This window comes from Astatotilapia calliptera, chromosome 7 (genome assembly GCF_964374335.1).
Source record: "Astatotilapia calliptera chromosome 7, fAstCal68.1, whole genome shotgun sequence".
NCBI classification, from domain to species: domain Eukaryota; kingdom Metazoa; phylum Chordata; class Actinopteri; order Cichliformes; family Cichlidae; genus Astatotilapia; species Astatotilapia calliptera.
In genome coordinates, this window is record NC_137428.1 from 41,613,799 (window position 1) to 41,639,671 (window position 25,873).

A 25,873-nucleotide genomic window follows, 5' to 3' on the forward strand; every position below is an offset into this window, starting at 1 on the left:
AGAATTTTGGCAGTAAATGTTGGCAGAGATAGCCAGAGATCTCACATTGGCTTCGGTAATAGAACCATTTTTTAAACTTGATTTTGTTAGTTTCCTTCAGTTTTTAGTACATTTTTCAGCAGCAGTAACAGTCTGTGCTCCTGCTGAGCTCTTTGCACAAAAAAAACTTCAAAGCAGTGTAACCTGGTTCCACCAACATCCCCTGCTTCATTGCAGAGTGGGAGGGGCCACTGGTTCTGTCTGTAGAAAAATGTGAAGAAAATATGGCGCTGCAGCTGCTGACACTCTGTTAGGTGAGCTGATTTCACTTCTTTCAACACCAAAGTCTTTGGTTGGACGATCTTTTGAACAGCTGGTCGGTCTATTGGTCAGTCCATCTGTTGGTTAGACCGTCTGTGGGTCAGCTTTTTGGTCTGTTGTTCGGTCTGTTGGGTGGATGGTCTGTCGGTCAGCTGGTCAGTGTGTTGGTCTGTTGGGTGGACAGTCTGTAGGTCAGCTTGTCGGTCTGTCGGGTGGACGGTCTGTGGATCAGCTGCTCCGTCCATTGGTTGGTCTGTTGGTTGTATGGTCTTTTGGTCAGCTGGTTTGTTAGTCTGTTGGTTGTATGGTCTTTTGGTTAGCTGCTTGTTCTGTCAGTCAGTCTGTTGGTGGACAGACTGTCCAACCAACAGACTGACCAACAGAACCCACCACTGTGTCTATGACACTAGAATGTCGTTAGAATGTTGCCATTTTGACATGCTGTAGAATGGCTGGTTGCAGCACTCAAACAACATTCGAGAAAAGCTAAAACTAATAGCCCTAGTTATAGTAACTAAGGGGCGTGTCTTACTGAAAAGTCCCTGCTACCAGCTCTCCTGCCTCCTCTCTCTTCTGTCACTCAGTAGAGTTACTCTAAACAAGGATTCCTGCTCGTGTTCGGGACTCAAAGCAGCATCGTTCAGCCTCTTCATTCATTCCTGTCACCAAACATTTGGTGACAGGTCAAATCAGCTGTTTATCTCTGGCAGTGAAGTGATGGAACCCAAGCCAAGATGAAGCAGCATTTGATTACACAGCCATCCCAGCCAGCTGTTAGCACACTGCCTCCAGCTGTGAACCGCTGATGAACCACCTGTCAGAAGACAGTTCTCATAATCCTTGATTTTAGGTGGCAGCTGGTAATGTCTTGGCAAGTATTGCTGAACCAATCTCAGGTCTTGGTGAGGGGATGCACATCGAGCCCATCCTGTTGAGTGACGTTGCTTTGGTCATGCCCTCACTGCCCACGGTGGATAGGGGGAAGCTCTCGTAGCTCTCTGTAGCCCGGTTGCCGCACTGGCAGCGTTGCAGTGTCAACTTCAGCTCCCTCTGGAAGTTGCTGTTGAGGAAGCCGTAAACGATGGGGTTAATGCAGGTAGAGGCCATCGCCGTCAGGTGACAGGCAGAGAAGACTGTGTCGTGCTGACAGTCTGGGAGGGCCTGGTGGTGCCAATCAAACAGAGTGTTGAAGACATTCAGTGGCAGCCAGCACAGAGCAAAGGCTATGACGATGGCTAGCAGCATTACGTTTATCCTCTGGGCTCCTCGAGTCCTCCTGCTGCGCTCCAGCATGTCCCTGCACAACACAGCATGACATCCATCATCAGACAATCCACCAGGAAATGTCACAGCAAACCTCAAGAAGCATTAACTCACAGCGTAACCACACACAGTGTCCACACAGAGCTCTAATCTGACACAATAACACGAACAGTTAAAGATGATGTGGATGAACCGAGTTATCACAGAGTGAGTGAACGGAAAGCTGTGTGACCTGCGACGTCTCAGGCGTAGAAAGATCCGGAGGTAGCAGAGGAGCACCAGCAGAAGGGGCAGGCAGTACTGGAAGATAAGCAGCGAGGTCGTGTAGGCTAGGCGATGCTTGTCTGACGGCCACAGCTCCATACAGATCAAATGATCCCTTAAACAAGACAGACATGGATAATGAAAACGGAAACACTTATTTAACTTTTAGAAGCACTGATTTAGGAAGTTGAAGATTTCATGTAACTTCTGCACTAAGCAATATCCCAAAACATCTGTGCCTCGATGTAATATCCCACTGAGCACAACTTTACTGAGGCTGGTGTCCAACCTCTGGTGACAGTTCTGAACATTACTTCACTCCTGACCCAGAAGTTTACCCAATTTCGCTGTGCAAGAAACTGCACAATGACAATAAAAAGCTCTAAGTCTAAGTCTATGTCTGACCCATTTGATGGCATTTTCACCTGCTTGGCATCCAGCGCTAATCTCAGAGGTATAAATATGTAACAGAATTTTCACTTAGAGATCAGAAACTAACAGATGAAACTGCCCAGAGGTTCATGAGAGGAAGGCTCTGAAAAAGAGGCTTTTTCAGTTTGTTGACTGAACCTCGTATGAACCGCTTGCTTCTCTGGAACATACATGTTTGGGAACGTACTGAGGATGTACAGGGGTTTACTGGTACTACATTAGTGGCTTTTTTTGAATTTTTACCTGCTTGCACACCAGAATCAATAAAACCAGGTCCCTTCATATCTAAATCATACTCTCTCTGACCTTAGAGCAAAGCTGTCTTTGTCTCAGTCCTGTTATCAGAGTCTGAAATCGGCAGGTCCACTCACCTTCTTGCATTAACGTTTTCAGGTTTTAGATGTGCTGATAAGCAGATACAGTGCTGTTCCCTGACTGTCTGAGCCAACAGAAATGCATCTTCAGTTTTCTTGTTAAATGAAGTAAATACAAACTCTTCAGTATCCAGATATGAACCCTGAAGTCTCAGACAGCGTCAGGCTCTGTGGATGAAACACTCTCTGCGTCTCTATCACCAGGCACCAGAGCGGAATTTAAAGAAACTCCAACAAATGCTGACATTCTTCTTCCACAAAATCAGAACTGTAAATAAACACCTCCTTCAGTGACTCTGATGGCCCTGAACCGGTTCTAAAGACTTCAGTTGGTACAGGAACCTCCGAGGATAAAAGGTCTTTCTTAAAGTGTTCATTAAGTATTTCTGACAGGCTAATGTCCAGACGGTCGGATTGAGACACATTCAGGTTCATTTATTGTGCTGCAGCAGACTTTATTCCCCTGATGAGTTCTGCTGCTGAACATCTTAGGGCTACGCTGCTTTTAGCTAAATGCAAAACAAGCCCAAGGCGTTTTGGGCTGTGTGACAAATACCGAACATTTCCAAAGAATAAAAATAAACTCTGGGCTTTGAGAAAATCAGTTATGTGTCCTCATAGCTCAGCTCAGCTTCAGTTTAAAATGAAACAGCATCTCTGGACTGAAGCTAAGAAACACCTGTATCCCAGATCTCACCTGAAGGGGTTGGCAGGGAGGCTGATGTTCTGGAATGGGTCATTGGTGAGGATGTTGAAGGAGAGGAAAGGCAGTGAAATGAAGCAGGCAACCAGCCATGTCAGCCCCACAGCCAGATAGGAGTGTCCCGCGGCGGGGGACCAGCCAGTGGGATGGAGGATCAGCTGATGGCGCTCCAAAGCGATCAACACCAGGGAGAAGACCGACACTGTCACCGACATGCACTGAACAAAGGGCGTCACCTGGACGGGCACGAAACACAGCAGAGGACAAACTGAAGGTGTGGTTATCGAGCTCGCGGTACACTGTGAGAGCGCGGCCCCATGGTCATGACCAGCTCCACCTTCACGCTGTGACATCACACTTTTATCCATTCATCCAAATGTATTCAGTTTCCCCTGTTACATCAGCTGACAGCTTCATGATGACCTCACAGTGAGCAAATGAAGGCAAGTTTTTTTTTCTCTTTTAAAATGTGAATGAACACACCTACAGGTGAGCAGGGCAGGCGGTACCTGGTCTGCAGGTAAAGTGCTGCTCGGCCTGCTGGGCACATGAAACACTGCCATGGATGGCTCTCACTTCCGTGTCAGCATTGTTCTTCATCTCTGCTCCATCAGATCTGGTGCTACTGAACTTCTAGATCTGTAACGTCAGCAGCTCTGAGTTGCTGCTGTTTGCTGTCTAATTTCAGATTTTTATTAAATGAGGTGACACAAACTTGTAATTAAAACCGATCTGTTATCTGTGAAGCCAGAGGCTGCTCAGGCTTTCAGGTGGTCGGTCACTCAGACTGAGAAGCATTACGTTCCTGTGTGGAGCAGACCAGCACTTATCCCTCTGCTCCCATAGACATGCTTCCAGAGGAAGCACAAACACAGGCTTGTATCATCCTCTGGTCTCACCTGCGTACCTGACTCATCTGCATCACTAAGCAGTGGGAAGCTAACGGTCTTCATTTATCAACACAACTTTGGAGGATAAAAGGAGTATGCAATCCATGTTCAGGGTGGGCAGAGTCAGCACCTGGATTGCCCCCCCCCCGGCTCGTTTTTAATTTTACATCTGTCTGACAATGCTGGATGACTCTTATTTTGAAAGTCACTGGAAAGTGCTGGCCAGTGAGCCTGGACCGTTCCTGTCTAAGGTGCCTCAGTGGTAGCTTATCAGGCCGGTGGCCCAGAGTGAGGTTCTGCCAATGTGAAGGTTATGGTTTTATTTTTTATTTAACCAGGAAAAACACACTTGAGATTTAAAATCTCTTTTAAAAGCACGTCCTGTGTTCTGAACACTCATTAATTCAGTGTTCAGCAGTGCAGTCATAAGCTAGCAGCACTTACAGTAGTTAAAATAAAAGAAACAATCATAACTTAGAAACTCCATGTCAACAAAGAATGATTATCTTAGTAAAAGTAAGCATCTAGTGCCAGAAATGAAGCGGATAATATTCAGGTATTCAAGTCCTTTACAGCTGCCTGAAGAAGAGCAGCTCCTTCAGATACTCCTGCAGCTGACTCCAGGAGGAAGGAGCTGCAGGCTCGGTGTGAAACTGTGCTCAGGCTGACAACACAGCCCTGCAGACAGCTTCTCACTGTCGTCTCTTTATTGTTTTTGAAGGAAAAGGTGATGATTGCACACTGGTGAGTGCTGTTGTCCCAGCAGCGGTGAGCGTGCACGGCACACTGACCTTGCACAGGGCCTCCCCCAGCACCCAACGATCCATCAGCGTGTAGATGACGGTGACGGGCAGACAAACGATGCACATAAGGATGTCGGAGCACGACAGGTTGGCGATCAGGATGTTGGTGACGTTGCGCAACTCCTGTTGCCGGGCAATGATGAACACCAGACCTGCGTTGCCTAGCAACCCAATGGCAATGACAGCGCTGTATGCCACGATGAGGAATGTTGCCCCGCCTACTGAGGGAGGGCACTGAGAGGTGTCTGCCCAATCGGAGGCCTCCCAGACGTGGAGGACGCCGCTGTCGTTGGACATGGCAGGAAGGGAGAGGAGGAGGAAGTAGGGAGCGGGCAACCCAGCGGTGGCGACTCAACTTCCAACAATAAAGAGGATCAGAACACAATGAGGGGCGAGGAGGAAGAGGAGGAGGAGGAGGAGAACAGCACCCAGTTACGTGCTGTGAGGAGTTGGATGATGGAATCAAATATGGCGTCCTGTGTTTCTTTCCCCGGGGATCAGCTCTGCAGCAGCGTTTTCTGCAAAGAACACAAAACAGCAGCGAGTAATAAGATGGAGATGAGGAGCTCTCAGCGGACAGGCAGAGGAGGAGAAAGGTGAAGAGGAGGAGTGAATGAATACATCAGCACATGCTGCTATCTCATGCTGAGCTGCACTCCATCGTCCAGAGACACTCGTTAGCGTACACTGCCAGCGTGGGTGTAATGGCACATTATGCAGCCCAGCTCACTGGGACACACTCGGCAGAAAAACCACTCTCCAACTATCTGACTGTCGGCGTTTGCTAAAACGTTGCAGCGTGAGGGCTGCACTTCAAACAGGAAGCCTAAAAACACTCCTCACAGCCCGACAGTCGCTCCATGTGCACAAGTAGCAGAAAAAAAACAAATCCTAGCTCAGCTCTCCAACAGTCAGACCTTCCAAATCATCAGACTGTAGTTTGCTCTCACCATAACTCATGCAACGATTTAATTTAATTCAGTTTTATTTGTATGGCATCGAATCACAAGAAGAACCCTCCGGCAAAACCAGTCTCAGGGACGGGCAGCCATGTGCACTGACCGACCAATAACAGCATAACTAAGGAAAGGACTCAGGGTCACCTGATACAGCCCTAACTATATGCTTTAGTAAAAAAGAAACTTTAAAGCCTAATTTTAAAAGTAGAGATAGTGTCTGTCTCCTGAATCCAAACTAGAAGCTGGTTCTACAGTAGAGGGGATGGAAAGCTGAAGGCTCTGCCTCCCATTCTACTTTTAAATACTCTAGGAACAACAACTAACAGTCTGCGAGTGAAGTGCTCTAATGGGGTGATACAGTACTATAAGGTCTTTAAGATAAGATGGGGCCTAATTATTTATTGATTATTCTTGTATGAAAAGAGCAGGATTTTAAATTCAATTCTGGATTTAACAGGGAGCCAATGAAGGGAAGTCAGTATAGGAGAAATATGCTCTCTCTTTCTAGTCCCTGTCAGTACTCTTGCTGCAGCATTTTGGATTAACTGAAGGATTTCCAGGGAGTTGTTTGGACATCCTGATAATAACGAATCATAGTAGTCTAGCCTAGAAGTACTAAATGCATGAACTACTTTTTCAGTGTCAATCTGAGACAGGATATTTCTAATTTCAGAGATACTGATCAGATGACAGAAAACAATGATGATCCGCTCTGTTCTGCAGCTCCACAAAGCCCCTCTCATTCCGGAGCAGCTCGAGAGCACCCCCTGTGGAGCAGGGAGTCTAGAAAGGTTCTGATGCTAACAACTATAAGCTGAGATCAGCTGCTGATACACTGTAGCCCTCTGTGGTTTTAAAGAATATCAGAGTTTGAACTGTCATGTATGATATATGTAATGTTCTTACACATGTGCACAAACTATACACACACCCACACTCAGTATCGTTTTAACGACCCGTGTTCTCACTTATCTGCGACGTGCTGACTTAACGGTTTAATTAAGATACAGCTTTTAGACCATCAGCTGCTGCAGGCAGCGCGCATCCTCTGATCACATGCACATCGACACCATCAGCTGTCTGCCTCGCCCACTCTTTCATTTCGCCCTCCACTGACAGCCTTCATCAGCCCTGAGGGACTGAACTGCCAGCAAATGAGACACACTCACAGGTGTTTGTGCACAGCCACGCTCTGACTCATGCGGCAGCCACCCGCTTGTCATGGCAGCCATCACACAGCTCCATATCTGCTGCTCCCTCGCTCCTGCACAAGAACACTCAGAGATCCACACTGTTTTTAAAATATGCACACGTAAAGCTCCAACACAGGACAGCAGCTTGACAGATGTTGACGAGACAACACCAGTAACATCTGGAAACAATGCGTTTCCTCTGCTGTGCAGAAAAACATCACAAAACATGGCATGTTTACTACATCATCGCCTGACAACAAATCTTCTGTCTCCAGGCAGGTGTTCGGTCATTCTGTCTAATGGCCAGCAGGGGGCGACTCGTCTGGCTGCAAAATGTAGTTGGTCATATAGAAAAAGCCCAACAGAGACCCAAGAGCTGAAAACATCCAAAAGGTGCAACCCAGATCAATCAGTTCCTCTGACATCTGCTGGATGTCAGTTCGGCAAAGACAGTGCCCACAGGTCTCTGCGGATTTCATGCAGGAGGTTATCAGAAAACCCGACAAGGTTACTGTTAATGTTCCAACAATGAATTTTGCAATGTCTCAACTTGACTCCGCCCACTGTCTGCTCAGCTGGTATGCTACTACATGTGTCCAAAACCAGCTACAGCTGTGGTTTGACAGAAATAGAGAAAATCTTTATTTTATGTCATTTTTTTTACTTTTACTGAAGAAAATTGTGTTGTTTCATCTCCGTGTGATGTATCTGGGTGAACATTACAGCCATGTGCTGAGCCAATTATGCTAAGTTTAGCTAGTAAAATAGTTTGCTAGTGTAGCTCTTGAAATGTCTCATTTCATTTTGATGGTATAAATGTAAAATGATTTCCATTATTGATATTTTACTATATATACTTCATTTTTTGAAAAAAAAAAAATCCTCAGAGGTGAAATTTAACTCAGTTGTCTCAAATATTATATTTCAGTTAAAATTCAAGGTATATATATTTCTATTTCATATCATTTATAACTTGTGACTGTCTAACAGACAAATATTAATATACAGTGACCACTGGCTGAAATCTTTAGTTATATTAAAGGGCAATATCCCAAAAAAATCCCAAAAATTAACTACAAAGATTTGATCCTTGTACATTTCACATAAAATGGAAATCAGACTGATACAGTAAATATTCTTTTATTGATGAGAAAACTGGGCAATATAATTTAAGATGTTGAAGATATCAGAGCATTAAAGAGGCCGATATTTGGGTAAAAGTCTCAAGGAATAGAGATGACACAGAAACAACATCGTTATAAAATATTGTATTTTACATACATACTTTATGTACAGCTTTTCACAGCTCTTTGAACCTCTTACTTGCATACTTTTCCCACTGAAACCAGTACAATCCCATTGTGATGAAAACAATATTTTGACTAAATACATTCTGGATAAATCAGATCATTATCAAAGTTGTCTATGGTTACTTTTATTTTCTCTTCTTTCCCTGTCAGATCCTGTCCTGCAGGATAAACATCAGTCAGTGGTTCCCTATATGCAGCTGTTATAGTTTGTGTTGCAAATACACGAAGCAAATATCTGAAAACTGTTTTAAATATTTTCAGCCATCCTTCATGTACAGAGAACAGCTGCCTGTTCTCCCCCTGTTCTCCTCTTCATCTCTCAGCTGCTGCTGGCTCCTTTTTCTCCTCCTCTTCCTCACACACTGCTGAACCTGTGCTGGTGTTTCATCAGGGATGAAGAGCCTCTGTCCCTTCTCAGTCTCTCCTTACTCTGGACGCTTGCAGAAGAAAATCACCCATGGCAGTTAACAACAAAAGCAGGAGAAGTTTATCAAATATCTGTTAACTTGCAAGATGAAAACAAAGTTTTCTAATAGAATCACATGGACATATTTTATGTATTTAAATCACACAATCATTTAAAATCCTTCATGCACCAATGCATGAAGGAGTGTTTCCGCAGGTCCTTCCTCCCTGCAGCTGTCAGACTGTACAATCAAAACTGCTCCCAACAATCATAGATGTTTACATCTGCGCTGTAACTGCAATAATTTAATCAACCGATTCACACCACAACCTGGGTTTGCTTCTTATCTGTAGTTAATTTTATTTAATTTAATAACTGTACACTACTCCGTTTATAGTAACCATTGTCCTTGATGTAAATATGTAAGAAAGAAAATTGTGTATGTTTCTGTTCTGTCCTGTTTGTTTGTATATGTGTCTTTCTGGCTGCTGTTACAATCAAATTTCCCTGTGTGGGACAATTAAAGAGAAATTTAAGAGGGAAAAAAAAGAGAAAGGAGAAACAGGACATATGATCCTGCAGAAATGTTGGGCTTTATAACAAAAGTGACATGCTCAAATTGTATGATATAAGCATGACAAACAGCACAGACACAGGAGGAGGACTTCTCCATTTATTGCCTGTCTTATTTATTAGTGGTTTATACAGGATGAGAGCTCATTTAACCATAAACTTCAGCACAGCATGGTTGAGTCTGCTTCCTTACCACAGCTCACGGGCCAGACTTTTGGTTGGTTTGTCCTAAAACAACCGAATGTTAGCTACATTGAATTTTTTAAGACTTTTCATTATGCTAAATTTGTTCCGCTGGATATTTTTAATGAGATAAAAAAAAATTAAAAAAAAACAGTACTTACTTTTAAAAGTTTATTTCTGGATTGCTTCACTTCAACCACCTGCCGTTTTTCTCAAAAGATTTTCTTCAACCCTTATTCGCAATGAATCCTGGGATATGGTGGGCCACGAACGATACACCCGGCCCATGCTTCAAATCTGGGGAAAAGGAGGACGCATTTCTGGGCCACATTTGGAGCAACCTTCGAATTTGGACAGCCTTTGTCACCATGTAATCGGCCTACAAATGTGACCTCCGAAGGATGTGGCCCCTGAATTTCGACACAGCCTAAGACTGGGGTGGCCAACTCCAGGCCTCGAGAGCCGGTGTCCTGCAGGTTTTAGATATCACCCTGGGTCAATACACCTGAATCAAATGATTAGTTCATTACCAGGCCTCTGGAGAACTTCAAGACATGTTGAGGAGGTAATTTAGCCATTTAAATCAGCTGTGTTGGATCAAGGACCCATCTAAAACCTGCAGGACACCAGCTCTTGAGGCCCGGAGTTGGCCACCCCGGGCCTAAGGCTTCAGGTCACAGAGTCCAGAATCCAGTGGCATTGTGGTGGCTGCATCCATGTTTCCCACACAGTCTGTCATGGATGTGAAAAAAAATGGCCACCTCTCTCTGAGCCTGGTTCTGTCTGACTTTTCTTCCTGTTAAAAGGGAGGGTTTTTTAGATGTGGGTGGGGAGAATCATGTGACTGCTGGAGTTTCTCTGTATTATTGTAGTATCTTTACCTCACAGTATTAATATTGTGATTTATATAAATATATATAAATGTAAATGAACTAAGTATAAATGAAACTGAATTGAAGTTAATTGCAGAACAGCTTGCTGGACTCTGTTTTCACAGTAAGAGTCCAGCAGTTTTTCAGTGCAAAAGCAGAGCTTAATGGCTCCAACTGTGAAAGGAAAAAGGGATTCAAAATAAAAGACTGCATCTTTCAGCTCTGGTTCAAATTTCCTACAGCAACTGAAATTAGATTTTTCAGGCTTTATGATAAATTTCTGCCTCATTTCTACCCATAAATGAAAGCGTGTTGATTTGAGTGCCAACTTAAAACAAGTCCTCCAACACACTCGTCAGATGGCTGAACAATGTCTGAACTTCCTTCCTCCCACATCTTCCCATCTGTGACTGACAGCTCACTTTCTGCAGCCGACAGGCTGACGTTCACCCACTGCTTTGAACTCCTCTATGAAACACTGTTAATGGGAACAGTGTGAGAGGCGGCTCTGTCGTATCCCACAGCACAGATTCAGAGCAGATTCTGCAGTAAAATTTCAACCTGATCACCATCTCCATCACACATGCCTTCATGTGACTATGAAGAGCTGGTCCATGGAGATAAAAGCAGCCTGGTGGCTCTGGTTCTTCTGTCCACACACAGGATCAAACATGTTGGGTAACTCAGTCCAGAAAAAGGCACAAGTGGGTTCATCTGGCTGCTGTTAGTACTTCAGCTACTTCAGCTGGACTCCTGCAGGCGTGAAGCTGATGGGGCTCAAGTTTAGGACAGCCTGAGACGCTCATAGTGTGCACTTTTTAAAGCATGATGGAAGATCGGGGTGACATCATCGTGGTGAATTTAAGAAGGAGAACCAGAATTCCACTCGGGCCATGCATGTGCTGTTTCTGAGCGCATTCCTGAACCTTCGGTGAAGTTATGAAGTGCATGACCAGAATCTGTGAAGACGTGGAGGTGCTGCTACTCCGCCTGCAGTTGCCCATTTACCCCCGATGACCTTGCTGATCTTTGATATTTCATTTCTTCTTCCTTTTCTCTTTCCTCAGAACACATTACCTAAGCCGACCTGACCGAGCGGCAGCTGCGCAGAGAATCAGAGCACTCAGACTCTTTGAGTTTACTGAATGTGCACAGTGTAATCTGTGGGCTGCAGAGGAAAGCTGTGCAACAGGGTTGTTCCATCAGACACTAATCACAGTCAGCTGCTCTTTGTTTAATCAATGATGCATTATGTCCCCTTCACACTGTGAACATGTTCAGCCTCACAGACCCTTCAGGTACACTTGCATAGGTCCACATTTTGGGCTTTTTGCTGCATGTTTGAGCTTCATCAGTCCAGCAGATCTCCACATGAAACTCTGGGTTAAAAAACACAAAGCTTTGTGAGAAACTGAACCCAGATCAGTTTTACTACCACTGCAGGCGTCACAGTCTGAAGACTTAATCTGTTTGTTATAGGAGTGATGATCTCCATAAAAACAGCTGAAATTTGTTCATCAATTCCAAACATTTCACGAACTAAAGAAGTGGTGGGAATCAAAAACGCTGGAAAAAATATCAACGTTTTTTAGGGCTGACATTCTGTAAAATATTTAAAATGTGCATGACAGGTTTGGGTGACTGAGATTATTTATCTTCATGTTCTATGTCACTGGTTAGTACAGCTTACAGCCACGCCATGACCATAGTTCAACCAGAAGGTGCTGAGTTATCAGTTAATGCTTAGCTATCAGATAGACACCAGCTAATCAGTAACATCCAATGAGGATCCTAGAATTTCTTTGAGATGGTCTGTTAGTACAGTAACCTCACAGCAGCGATATTATTAGTCACATGATGTCTAAAAGCACAATCATGGTCCAAAGGTCCAGTTCAGGTGAAGCTAGCAGACAGCTTGCAGCTACAGCACCTGTGTCATCATCCACCTGTCAGTCAGAGAGGCCACACTCCTCGTAATGCAAACAGGTGAGTTACAAAAATATCTTCCTTAAACGAATATAATGAAGGTTTAAATTATCTACAGAGACCAAACAGGTTTGTTTTAACATGGAAGTCTGAGGACGGTCTCACTGCTGCCTCTGCTGGACGTCAGAGGAACTGCAGGTTCTGTTTGGTTTGTTGCTCTCATCATGGGAAAAAAATACCGGAACAGTTGCAGAAGCTGCAGCTCACTGTGTGTCGATGTGAGAGGGAACGTCTTGCAGGAAGGAGGTCACCTGCAGCACAGCGTCGAGCCCGTCATGTTTGTGGTCTGTGCAGCAGAGGGGGAGCACGCACACATTAAACCAACAACTTGAATGTGTTTGAGCTTCGAATGTTCAGCACTGAGACGTTCGTGTTGGCTGGGAGCTCTCGGCGCTCTGCGGCTGCTTTCTGCTGGAAGAGTGTGTTCTGGCTGCACGGATATAAATAACTTGTGTTTCTCTGAGTGTGGAAGTGGAACAGCCATGCAGCAGAGCCATGAAATCTGAGCTGGATTAAGCTATGAAGGTTTCCTTTGTGCGGAGGCGGGTGAGGACAGCCATCACAGAGGTCACATCCTGATGTTTGATATCAGTTCGATGTGGCAGATGATTCCAGAGGGCTGACGCTTTCGTCTTAGCGCCAGCTTCGTGCCATCGAGTTTGCATGTATGCAGACGGTGGTGCCTGCGGGCCGGCGAGCTGTCTGTCTCCGCCACGTCGCAGAGCTCAGATTGTTGGCATGACCGGGCGGTCAGTGGGGGTGAAATGATCCTTCAGGTTTAATGTCTGTTAGGATTGAAAGTGTCTTTAAAGCTAAGGGGAAAAACTTCTCATAATGAATATGAAGCTGGGAAGGGAAGGGCGGGATGCAATTCAAGGACACACAAAGAGGAGGAAATCTCTGCTCATGTGCTCACCACACTATTACAGATGGCGTACTCACACTTCCTGGTTATTCTTACATGTTTGATGAAGTCACAGATGGAAGTACAGTGAGGGCTAAAAGTATTGGAACAGTAAACCGATTACACGGAGACCCGCAGACTTTCTTATTTGAAAAGTGTCAGTCAGGTTTCAGAGCTCATCACAGCACAGAAACACCTTTAGTGAAGGTTACAAATGATCTTCTTATGGCCTCTGACAGTGGACTCATCCCTGTGCTTGTCCCGCTAGACCTCAGTGCAGTGTTCAATACTGTTGACCATAATATTCTATTAGAATGATTAGAGCACGCTGTAGGTGCTAGGACCAATTCTGTTTACATTATACATGCTTCCCTTAGGCAGTATCATCAGAAGGTCTAGCACACATACATACACTGCTATGCTTATGACACCCAACTTTATCTATCCATGAAGCCAGATAACACACACCAATTAGTTAAACTGCAGGAAAGTTTTAAAGACCTGGATGACCTCTAATTTTCTGCTTCTAAATTCAGATAGAACTGAGGTTATTGGACTCGGCCCTGAAAATCTTAGAAATATGGTATCTAAACAAACTCTTACTTTAGATGGCATTACCTTGGCCTCCAATAACACCATGAGAAACCCTGGAGTCATTTTTGACCAGTTCATGCATTTATTACTTCTACTGTAATTCCCTGCTACTAGGATGTCCTAAAAACTCTATGAAAAGCCTTCAGTTAATACAGACCTTCCCAAAGTGTGGGGCCCGCCCCCTAAGGGGGTGCAGAGCCATTGCAGGGGAGGGGGGGGGAGGGGGGGGGGGGCAGCATGAAAAGGGAAAAAAAAAAAAAAAAAAAAACCAACAACTCTTGGACACTGCTAGAGCGGGGCGCCTACACAAATGCAAAGCAGGAGATGAAGCATCGCTGAATAGGTTTCCAAACCAACTTCATTCTAAGCCAAAGACTAGAAAATATGGTGAAGCAAATCTTACCTTTGCTTTCACCTGCACAAGTGCCGAGGTAGGTCTCCCTGCAGAATTGGTTTTCCCTTCATCGGGAGCAGCGCTGGGCTCTTCAAATCACGGACAAACAGTATCCCACAGCTGTTTATGTTTTTAAACCCATTTTGCACAGAGAGGCATTTTTTTGAAAAATGTATTGATAGCAATGTTGAATATTATTACACAGGAAAAAAAACACAACTACATGTAAAATAATCACACCGTGATGCCTCTGCCTTTCTAAATAGAGGGACAGTAACTGCGTGTTTATATGCAAGTGTGTAAAACCTGAAGATAGAGACAAAATACTGTTAATCTGACTATCTGCCATTCTGCAATTCCTCTCATGTAAGCAATGACGTGGCGCACAGCTGACGTGAAAAAAGGCACATACCTTTGACGTTGCATGACGAACTTTGTATTCCTCGTCCACACGTAAACGCAAAAAATGAGTTTTAAAAAAAATCTTAGTTTTCGGTGATTCGAAACGCCGTTTACATGTGGACGAAACAGCTGCGTTTTCAAAAATACCCATGTAGGTGTGGACGTAGCGCGAAAGAGTTAGTTTTAGATTACGCTTAAAAGGCAGGTGACCCTGAATCCTTCCTTTAGTTATGCTGCAGTAGGTTTAGGTTGCTGGGGGATTCCCATAATGCATTGAGTATTTCTTCTTAGGTCACCTTTCTCACTCACTATGCATTAATAAACCTCTCTGCATTGAATCATTAGTTGTTATTAATCTCTGTCTCTCTTCCACAGAATGTATTTATCTTGTCTTTCACCCCAACCGGTCGCAGCAGTTGGCTGCCCCTTCCTGAGCCTGGTTCTACCGGAGGTTTCTTCTTTTTGAAGGGGAGTTTTTCCTTCCCACTGTAGCCAAAGTGCTTGCTCATAGGGCGTCATGATTGTTGGGTTTTTCTCTGTATGTATTATTGTAGGGTCTACCTTACAATATAAAGTACCTTGAGGCAGCTGTTGCTGTGATTTGGTGCTATATAAATAAAACTGAATTGAGCTGAATTGAGAGCTCTGCAGCACCAAATGGATGAATGGATGGACAGACAAGTGGAGGTTCCACATATCGGTGATGAGTAGGTGAACATGTCCTGCAGCCCGCGGGTCGTGCTCATGGCTGAGAATCAGCACGGCACTCTGTTGGTAATCCCCCCCAACAGAAGATTTCTAGTCAAGCCCAATTCCATCAGAGCCAACACCCGTTGGTCCAGCCCCTCTAATGCTTTTATAACAGAACAATTCAGGAACAGGGATGCTAAAAGACACAAAGACAGCCCACTGCTTTCTCATTCACTGCTGTAATTACGTCTTGGTTTAGGCTGAGGGGTGGCGAGGGTGACCATTACACCCCTAAAGGCAGCAGGAAGGAGCTAATCTGCTCACTTCCTCCAGCAGCTGTGAGATAAATACAATTAGCATGATGATGAAAATGATTCCAGAGATGTTCTCATCCCGAACGAACGATCCTACTCTCAACAGCTCAGCGTGCACACAGTAAGAGTGATCACTGAACAGAATCAACTTTTAGGGATTTACTTACCTGGATAATGCATCAAGACGTGATGATTCATCTTAATCACTTAGAAATTAAAAATAAATCAAAGCAGGCGCCCCCTGTTGGATAGCAGACACACCTCTATCATGCTGAAATCCACGCAGGTGTTCAGACTTTGAAGACAGTTTTTATTTTCTTCAGCTTCTCATTTTGGGACGACGGCGTGATTAACAAGCCCGATGGCATCCTGGTTACCGAGGGACGAGGGGCAGGATGATTAATGGTGTTTCCATCAAGTGCCATGTTCCACTGACTCACAGCATGTGGCTCAGCTCTCACAGACACCTCACGGTGAGGTGATCTACATCAGGTGTTATCCCGGAGGCATAAATCCTCAGAAACCAAAGACAGATCCTCCAGAGCCGGACAGAACACCCATGGGGGATCTCATCACTAAAACCATTAGTGAGTGAATCAGGAGTGCGAGGCATGTTTCACGTGTTTTTCACTGAAGATGTCTGTAAACACAATTGTGTTTTATTGAGGCGATGTTGATGCCACCACATCATCGTTCAGCGACATTTCACTGATGTAAAGATGGCCGGCTGAGAAACGATCAGTTTTACTTACAAGAGAACGAGAAGATCCCCCAGCTGTGACAGCACCCCAACAGACCGACCATGACAACGAAGTCATGGAAGCTCACCTGTCACCAGTCACATGGCAGGATAACAGGAAGTCTGCTTTTCTGAAAATGTAACTAGAAGACATTTTCACTTCCTGGATTTCACTTCCTGGTTGATACTTCCTGGTTTTTTGGTGAGTTTGGTTTCTTTAGTGTTTTGAGCTTCTCGTTAGAGTTGTTTTTTTCTGTGATATTTCCTCTGAATCATGTTTCACAGCTGTCTTTTGTTGAGGACATGCAGTTGTAGTTTGGACTTTATCCTCTGGACTTTCAAATAAGCCAATGATAAGCCTCCAGTGTTCAGGTCCTCTCTACACCACATTTGAACCTGACCTCCAAAATAAAAGCAGAACAGACAAATCACCACAGCACATTCAGCTGAGAACCACAAATTTCCGTAGACCTCAGACAGCTGCAGGTCTGAGGAGCTCGGGGGGCTCAGATGTTCCTGAGCAGCCCTGAGTGACTCAGCAGTGAGCAGACTGTGGCTTCTAACAGATTTCATGCCTGTTTTCTTTGTGTCATCGGTGAGTGGCCGTGGGCCGGCGTAAAACACCAGTCCAGCGGGCCAAGCTGACGCTGATGTCAGCTGACAGGAGGATGTAACGCTCAGAGCACTCGCTGACGCTCAGGCTGCCCTGACTCTATCGCTGCGTGCAGAACAGATTCTTTCAATTTATTTCTGGAGAATTCACTTCTGTGATAAACTCACTGCATCACTGTGATGTCACATCCTTCCCTGTAGGAAAACTGTTAAAATCATTTACATAGTCTGTCTTTCGTTTTGCTTTTCGATCCAAATCAAATCATTTGGTCAGCTCCAAACTCTTCATAGGGACAGGAGCTCCGAGACAGGAACAGGAAGTCGTGGAGATCAAGTGCAAACGCTCATTGCTGAGCTTCATGAGCTCAGGTGAAGCCAGGCGTCACACCGCGTCCTGGATGTTTGTTTCCGCTTTGTCAGTCTGATGCCATGTTTAAGGTCTTCCTTCATTCATAATCACTGCTGTGCTGCAGTTCAAAGGTCAAATAGAATCTGTTGCAGCGACCGAGCAGCTGAAGTTCCTAACATGGTGAATGCTCACCAAGAAGACGGATGCAGCTCAATGGGACAAACAGGCGATCCACAGCTGTAAGGATAATGCTGCCACACACACACACACACACACACACACACACACACCTTACTGTTCATGTTTTGCAGGACCAGGACTGAAATTCAAACATGAACCTTTTTACTTAAACAGTCCAAAGAAGAGAAATCTGAAAACACAGAAACTGAACTCAAAGAGCACATGCGGATGATCGACAGGAGGACAGGACTATTCATACACACCAAGGGCCGATCGGTGGACGGGCAAACAGGAAATGAATGAGCCACTGCTGAACAATAAGTAAAAGTTCAACCTAGACATAGCAGACAAAAACTACCAAAGTAAAATGTGAAAAACCAAGGAAACTAAAGTACTCACAGACTCTGAACAGATGATCAGAAACTGAAATCATAAAACCCAAAGACCATCACTACTGAGTGCTCAGTAACATCCACATAAAACCCTAGAATTTAAATCTGACATGGAGCTCCACCTTCTTGAACGCTCTGTTAGTACAGTAACCTCACAGCAGTCATATTATTGGTCCCATGATGTCATTAATATTACTCTAAAATTCTCCAACAACAGAAACACAGTCCAGAGATCCTATTAGCAGACAGCTAGCAGCTACAGCCGCCTGTGTCACCATCCACCTGTCAGTGAAAGAGGCCACGCCCCTAATGTTGTAGACTTGAATACAGCGTACAATACTGTGGTAGAGTGGATTACAAGTCCTCATTCACAGCAAGGAGTTTAACGGCAGTCAGTCCGTTGTTCTCCACCCGTCCATCCGCTCGGCAGCCTCCCTCTGTCTGAGCCTCGCAGCTTCATCAGTCCAGCAGATCTCCACATCAAACTTTCAGGCCTGAAACACTCGGTTCAGCTCTGATAGAAACTGAACCCAGATCAGTTAACCCTTTAAGACCTACCATAGAACCAAGTCTGCCAGAGCTTATATTATATTTTTACATGTTGTAGTGCCATTTTTGGGAGCATTTCGAGTTGCTATACATCAATACAACCATTATAGCCCAAATTTTAATAATATGCATGCATTAAGTGCATAGAAATTACCTAAATTGCAAGAAAGTGCAATAAACTACAAAAAAATTGAAAATTGTTTTTTTTAACATATATTTCTAGTTAGAGAAATATAAGAGGCTTATCCCTCAAAACTGTAAATACAAAAAAGTTGCACAAAATAGTTTCCCACCACAGGAAATTTATTTTGAGTGTCTTCATATTTTTATTTTTGAAATACACCAATTTTTATACACTGCAGGAAAAACGAAAATAAATATTATAGTGCAAATTTGCAAAAAAGCAGCATATGCATCAAAATAAACTATTTCCAGCAGTGCAATATGAGTCCTGAGCATCCCAGAAAAGACACAGAAAGTCATAAAGTCAAACATAACTTTTAAAAAACACCAGTATAGGCTCATAAGGCCCTGATGGTAAAAAACTACATTTCCGCGAAAATGACGTCACTTCCAGTTTTGGGCAGGTAATGGAGGAGATGCGATAGCTCACGCTGACGTCTATTCTAATGTAGAAAGTGTTACGAACAGCTGATTGGATCGGCAAAGCGCGTTTCTGGAATATGTTTTTGTTGCTGCAAGTGCTTTTTATGCAGTTTTTGCAAAGCTATACGTGGAAGGAAACTGTGACCTAGATGCAAGTACAACTCCTCCGGTTTCATATGCAAAAAAAATTATTGCGCTAGCTCACGTGGTTGCAGTGCTACAAGGATTTAAAAGTAGTTGCGCAAAACGGAGCGTGTCCGCGCTGACCGGTTTTAAAGGGTTAAATACTCAGTTTGAGGACTGAACCTGGTCTCTGAACAAATGTGTTATCATCTGTCCGAGTCGGAACGACCTGCAGCACTTTGACCCGTTTCTGATCACTCACAGCGTGCATTCTGGGTAAACCTTCAGGGTCAGATCAGCAGGTGGGACAGGTGTCAGCTCTGGTGGGAGCAGGTCAAAAGTCATTTAAAGTCCAGGATCACCTTCCAGCTGTGATTATTATGGACTCTACAGTGGTGCTGTTCTGCTACTGATGCTACAAACTTAGAAAAGTGCAGAAAGACGTCAACGAGTCCAAGCCAGCCGGAGCTTCACGCTCCCCGTCCCTCTTGGAGTCTGCTGCCCTGACAGGCAGGACTTTACCAATCGCTTCCAGCCTGAAGACAGAAGCCTGACACCACCCTCCAGCTTCACCCACCTGAACCAGGGGTGTTTCGAACCTCGGCTTCATGTAAATAAGAAGTGTGACTGTTTTTAAACTGAAGAGTGTGGAAGAAAAGCAGAGTGAGGTAGGCGGTCATAGGCTCATAGGAGGTCACATGACTGTCAGGGTTTTCTCTGTGTTCTCTGTATGATTGCAGTCTTTACAGTGCAAAGTGCCCTGTGGGGAGCGCTGTTGTAATTTGGCGTTGTATAAATAAAACTGAATGAAGTGTGCAGAACAAACGTGTGGATCAGTCTGGTCGCTGTTTCATTTCCTCACACAGGTCCAGCGTTCTCTCGAAATAAACCGTGACATTGAACTGATGATTAAAATGATGCTGATTATGTTAACAAGATGTGGGAAGCACTCCACAGACATCAATGCCTTTAATGTGGAAGCACAAATGCGTTCGGCACACAAACACAAAATTAAATGTCATCATTAAGAGACAAAAAAGAGAAAGAAGCCTATCAACGTGTCGCATATTTACAAGTATAATAAATAAATAATTATTGTTTGAGCCATTTAATATCCTCTCCAACTGACTATTATGACAAGGATGCTGATGCCAGTAAATATTAATACATTTTTAAATCTTATAAAATACACACCAAAGAACAAAGGCAGAAATGAAGTGCAGGCACTGAATGTATGAAATGGGACTGAAGCGATGTTGTTTTACCTTCCCTTTAACCTTCTATTTTAATAATTTATTCATTATGAAAAATGTCTGTTTTGTACTGTAGTCACTGTTTGCTCACTATTAATTAATTTGTTTGTTTGTCTGTTTCCTCCTTCAGTGAGTGAACTACAGGGATGTCACTACATAAACTTTATTCTTCATTTGTGTCACATTTTACAGTGGATGTTATGGTTATTTTCAGTGTGGTTTCTGGTGCCTGTAAAAGCATTTTAACCATTTTAAATCAGTAATTTGTTGACGTCATGATTTTTGGGGGCACTTTCGGTCTTCCATATTTTAACTTTTGAGATGAATTTCTGTCCGTGCACGTGAGCCTTTATGTCTCACGCTTTGATCGGAAGGTGAACACACAGCACATCTCTGAGATCACTTCTCTGGGTGCACGCGCGAAATGCTAACACGTTCACATGACTCACATTTAAATGGACGCAGCTGCAGTCCTGCACAGAGACACAAAGCGTCAAAGATCCTCACCTGAGCTGAGCTTACACCTGGAGCGCGGTTCCCGTCAGTCCTGCCTCTGTGCTCGGCGCAGGGGCTGCTGCTGCCTGCGGTACACAGCTGAAAGAAGCTGCCGCCGTGTTTGGGAGGAGCGGGAGAAGTGGAGCAGTCACCCATCTGCGGAGAGGCGCCTGTGAGCTCCGCACGGAGAGGCGGCCGCTCGGAGAGTGAGCAGGAGGAGCTCCAACCAGTGCGGAGTCAGAGGGAGGGAGGGAGCAGTGACAACAGAGCAGCTTTACCCAGGGTCGTAAACACGTTTAAGGAGGCCTGAGTCTGAGGGGGCCCCTCAGCATCCAAACACCAGGACCAGATGCTGAGGGGGAAGCCGAACATTCACGGCATCCATGCAGTCATTTCATGGATTAATCCCACATTTTACTACCCTGACAAATACACAAACTTTATTCTGAAAAACTGGAACACATGATCTGAAGGCGTGTTTCCTTTACCCACCCCGTCAGTAAAACACTCACTCCACACACCACAGTCAGTTTCAACCCATCTACAGTGCTGGGGACGTTAAGTAATCCATCACCTTTCCTAAAGTAATGCATCATATTACTTAATTACTTGGCAGGGAAGTAATTAGTTACACTTCTGCAATAGCTTACTTTCTCATTACTGTTGGGATTAAATAATTTGCAGTGCCTTCCTTTTTATTAATAAGTGTTATAAAGTTATATAGTGTAGTATTAAGTGGACACAGCCCTGAAAAATAAAGGCATGAGACCATGTGTCCTTGGGGAGTAGAAAGCTGTAGACTCTCACTCACGCTTGCCTGGGAAAAGTAGATACGAGGGGACCATCTCTAGTGGAAAGTTACGGAGACACTGTTGTTTAGACTAGAATGAGAGCGCGTCTGTAATAAAACTGTTAGGGGTACACCACCATTTTGAGAGCCGCGGCAACGTGTCATGCAGGACGCATCTCCCGTCTAGAAGTAATATAAAAGAGAAATAAAGGGTTAAATGGTCTACTGAGCAATGTTTTGTCTTCCATCAGATGCCTCTGAGGAATCAAAAGAACTCAGTGAAGTGTTGATATTTACATTACTCCATAAAATGACCTGAAACACTGTCTCATAATTACAATATAAACTTGAGGCACACAAAGCTTAGCATTGGCATGCTAGCACACGGGGTGGCTGTAGGTCAGGAGGTAGAGAAGGCTATCTATTAATTGGAGGGTCGGTAGTTTGAGCCCTGGCAGGGGCGGATCTAGTGAAAATTTCCTAGGGTAGCATGGAAATCAAATGGTGTGGCAAAATCAAAGCCATGTTTTTACTCATGCTAGTGTTACATCCTGTAATATGCATATAAAATATTATAGTCTATAACTTTATTTTCTTTAGCCCAGATAATTGAACATTTTAGTTACATAAAACATGTGAATTTTGATTTTATGTAGCCAGTAAAATAAATAAGGATAAAATCCAGAAAGCAACGTGGGGTTGAAACTTAAGTTTAAACTTAAGCTAATTTAACTTAAGTGTAAATCTCCAAAAGTTGATTCTGTTCATCTGGATGTAGCGTTTTGTGGGAGAAACGTTTCCTCACTCATCCAAGTGACTTCTTCAGTCTCAGCTGACTGCAGGTTTGCCCAATCTTATAAACAGCACATTTGCATAATGACTGAAACCAGCCCACTGAAGGAACAATGGGCTGGGAGGTCAGTTTCTTCATCATGATTATGCAAATTCTCATGACCATTGATCAACAACCACTGATCAACAACCACTGATCAATGGCCATGAGTACCATTCACAGAGAGTTGGGGAATGGCTGTGAGATGGCGAAAGATGTATCCTTAGGCCCCCTCCTCGATTCAGAAATGGTCTTTCCCCTTCCATGTACATAGCTTCCTTGACTCCGCGCTCAAACCAGCGTTCCTCCCTGTCCAGGATGTGCACATCCTCATCATTGACAGAGTATCCACTGGCCTGTAGGTGTGAATAGACTGCAGAGCCCTGGCCTGACGGGGTAGCTCTTCTGAAACTTAAGTGTAAACTTAAGTTAACGCAGTTAGCTCGTTAATGCATTAGCGCCATGCAGCCATTCACACGGGGCGATCTGTGTTAACTCGCTAACGGAGATTTGCCACATTAATGTGGTTAACGTCATTTTAATGAGATTAACTCTGACAGCACTAGTTTATAAGTAACATAGCCAACCCTAAAATGTTTCTTATGATTCAACTGTGTAATTCAACTTATTTGTTTAGACGGACAAGCTAAATTATTTTATTTTCAACTATAAAGCCAACCTAAGCTTTAACAGTTTAACAGGCCACTATTCTGGTTTATGGTTTTGGACTTTCACAATAAAACCCGTCTAAACACAACAAAACAAAAACTATAATAATAATAATAATAATAATAATAATAATAATAATAATAAAATTAACCAGAAATGTTCATTAAATCAAAGAAAGGCTAGATTTGACATTAATAGATGTCACAGATGTTTAAAAGCAACCACAAAGCATTAAAATAAATACAGAGGTTAAGAATATACAGTTCATATGTTATAGGAGTTCATATGGATTGAAAACAAGCCCCCACCTTTAACGACTGCACCTTCCGAAAAAGTCACGTCTGGGCTCATTTTTCTATTTCAAATAATCAACAGAAAATTTCACGGAGAGATTTTTGTATTAGACTTTTAAAACTGTGGTGTTAATTTTTAAGTAACATGAGCCAAGAGGCAGCAGCATGCACCCATTGGTAACACAAAAGCTAGTCTAACACTGGCTAGCTGGCAAGTTTATAAACCTGGTGTTAAACTGAGAGAAGGCACAAAAACAGTTTGAATAAAAGAAAACATTTACTCACCAAATCAGTGTATCACGTAACTGTTAGGTGTGGCTGTGTGCAGTAGTGATGGGACGTTCTGTATCGAGGCTTCGGAGCGTGTGTCGAGTAATGGAGGGGGCGTTTCCGCGAAGCGCGTATCGAGGCTTGCTTCATTTATGGGAGGAGCTGAAAATGATGACGTCCGAAGCCTCGCTGCCCGGCTGTACCACGTGACTGGTTCATGAAGTGGTTCGAACTTTGCCGCGAGATATGACAGCGATATAAACCCCTCAGACTTCATTCAAAAATGTGGGTGTTTGATGGAGAGTTGCGGTTAGTGAGAGTTTGGAGACAGTTTGGAGGTTTATGAGAGTGAGGAGAGAAAGTCAGGAGAGAATGGAGCCAGCTAAGAAGAGGAGGATGTCCTCCCCTGTGTGGGAACATTTTGATCTTATTCCTCCCAACAAGGTATTTCTACAGAAGATGTATTTTCATGATACTGATGGTGCAATACAATTTATGTTGAGCTGTCTTGACTTTTGTACAAGGTGAAGTGTTTGCTATGTGCCAGGGAGCTGGGATATAACAACAACACCTCATCCATGCTTAGGCACTACAGAGCTTTGCATGAGAATAAGGGGGACACCGATCGTGGAGCAAGACCAGGTGAGCCATCAAATGCAATGATAATATAGGATGCAGTAATGTTACTAAATGATATAACAATATTATACAACTGTTATAAGTTACGTGTGTGATATTTATATTTGTGCTTTGTCTTTATTGTCTTTCCTCAGGAGAACAATCTCAAATAGATGAAGACCTGGTCAGCATGGTGATTGAGGACTCCCAGCTATTTAGCATTGTGGAGGACAAAGGATTCAAAAGATTTGTTAAATCATTAAATCCCAGCTATGTTCTCCCCACTAAAAAGGACGTAAAAGCAGTGAAAATTTAGTTTTTACAGAATAAAATGTGAACAGGCAGGACTGAGGCTCAAAGCCTCAGTGTGTAGCTGTCCATACCTCAACGTTACAAAAGCACAACCACTGTCCACACCCCAACCACACCTCACCTCACAGTAAATGATCATTTCCATTTCAAGCATTTCCAAATAATCATTTCCCATACTGCCACTATAAATATACACAGTATACTGCATCACTACAATATACATGTTTTACACACTCCTTTTGTTGTTGACATTTACAGGCTGTGTGCAAAATGCCACACTCTTCAAATTCATGCCAGCTATTATTTTTACGTCCAGTAGGTGTCCTACTAGAGCAAATGAAGCTTCATGAAGCTTCGCGTTGGGGTGAACCAATTGGATGAAAAGCTTCAGTGCTTCATGGGGCTTCATCTGCCCATCACTAGTGTGCAGACAGGAATAGGACCCAAGGTGCAGACTCCGGACACAGAACTTAAACCAAAACAGCTTTAATGCTGAACTCAAACATAACATAACTGGGGGAAAAAGGTCAAAAATAAACTAACACCGGCGGATTGACAAAACACACAGCAAAATAAACGATAGATCACGACACAGACACTAAGAAACACAGGGCTTAAATACACAGAGGGAGCAATCAGGGAATGGGTAACAGGAGGGAAACACAGCTGGGGCAAATCAGGCCTAACGAGACAAGGGGAAGCAAAACCAGACACATTAACAACAGACATGGATTTTCAAAGTAAAACAGGAAACATAACACAGACTCACGGGCAGGCACTATAACAAAGGGAACAGAGACGTGGGAACAGGGCAGACACAAACACTGACTGAACACGGGGATATAGGAACTTAAGATACATATATACGCGAACTAGACAAGGGGATGCAGGTGATAGGGGAGACAGAGCAACTAAAGAAGACAAAGACATAAGCCATAAGACAGAACTCAAAGAAACCAAAAACTAGAAAGTATACATAATA

At 43.8% G+C, this 25,873-nt stretch overlaps 1 protein-coding gene and 1 long non-coding RNA gene across 3 annotated transcripts; one reads left to right on the plus strand and one right to left on the minus strand.

Annotated features, from left to right (window-relative positions):
- Positions 1-886: 886 nt before the first annotated feature.
- npy8ar (neuropeptide Y receptor Y8a) lies at positions 887-21,376 on the minus strand. Of its 2 annotated transcripts, none has more exons than XM_080303676.1 (4): positions 21,120-21,376; positions 3,331-3,572; positions 1,796-1,942; positions 887-1,597 (listed from the first exon to the last, which is right to left on the minus strand). In XM_080303676.1, the coding sequence occupies exons 1-4, from the start codon at positions 21,261-21,263 to the stop codon at positions 1,147-1,149; spliced, it is 984 nt and encodes a 327-aa protein (XP_080159802.1). In that variant the 5' UTR covers positions 21,264-21,376; the 3' UTR covers positions 887-1,146. The 2 variants fall into 2 exon arrangements, with proteins under 2 accessions (XP_080159802.1, XP_080159801.1); XM_080303675.1 differs by lacking the exon at positions 21,120-21,376 and adding an exon at positions 5,018-5,475 and having other exon boundaries at positions 997-1,597.
- A 2,636-nt stretch (positions 21,377-24,012) lies between these two features.
- On the plus strand, positions 24,013-24,926 carry LOC145429724 (uncharacterized). Its single transcript, XR_013910008.1, has 2 exons — positions 24,013-24,405; positions 24,486-24,926. It is a non-coding gene; the product is annotated as an uncharacterized LOC145429724 (long non-coding RNA).
- The last annotated feature ends 947 nt before the right edge of the window (positions 24,927-25,873 follow it).

Excerpts from the sequence above, each read along its gene's own strand:
- npy8ar (XM_080303675.1), bottom strand. The coding sequence starts at position 5,326 with ATGTCCAACGACAGCGGCGTCCTCCACGTCTGGGAGGCCTCCGATTGG. Across the intron at positions 1,943-3,330 it reads CTCCCTGCCAACCCCTTCAG|GGATCATTTGATCTGTATGG; the intron begins GTGAGATCTGGG and ends GTCTTGTTTAAG. Across the intron at positions 1,598-1,795 it reads CTACGCCTGAGACGTCGCAG|GGACATGCTGGAGCGCAGCA; the intron begins GTCACACAGCTT and ends TGTGTTGTGCAG.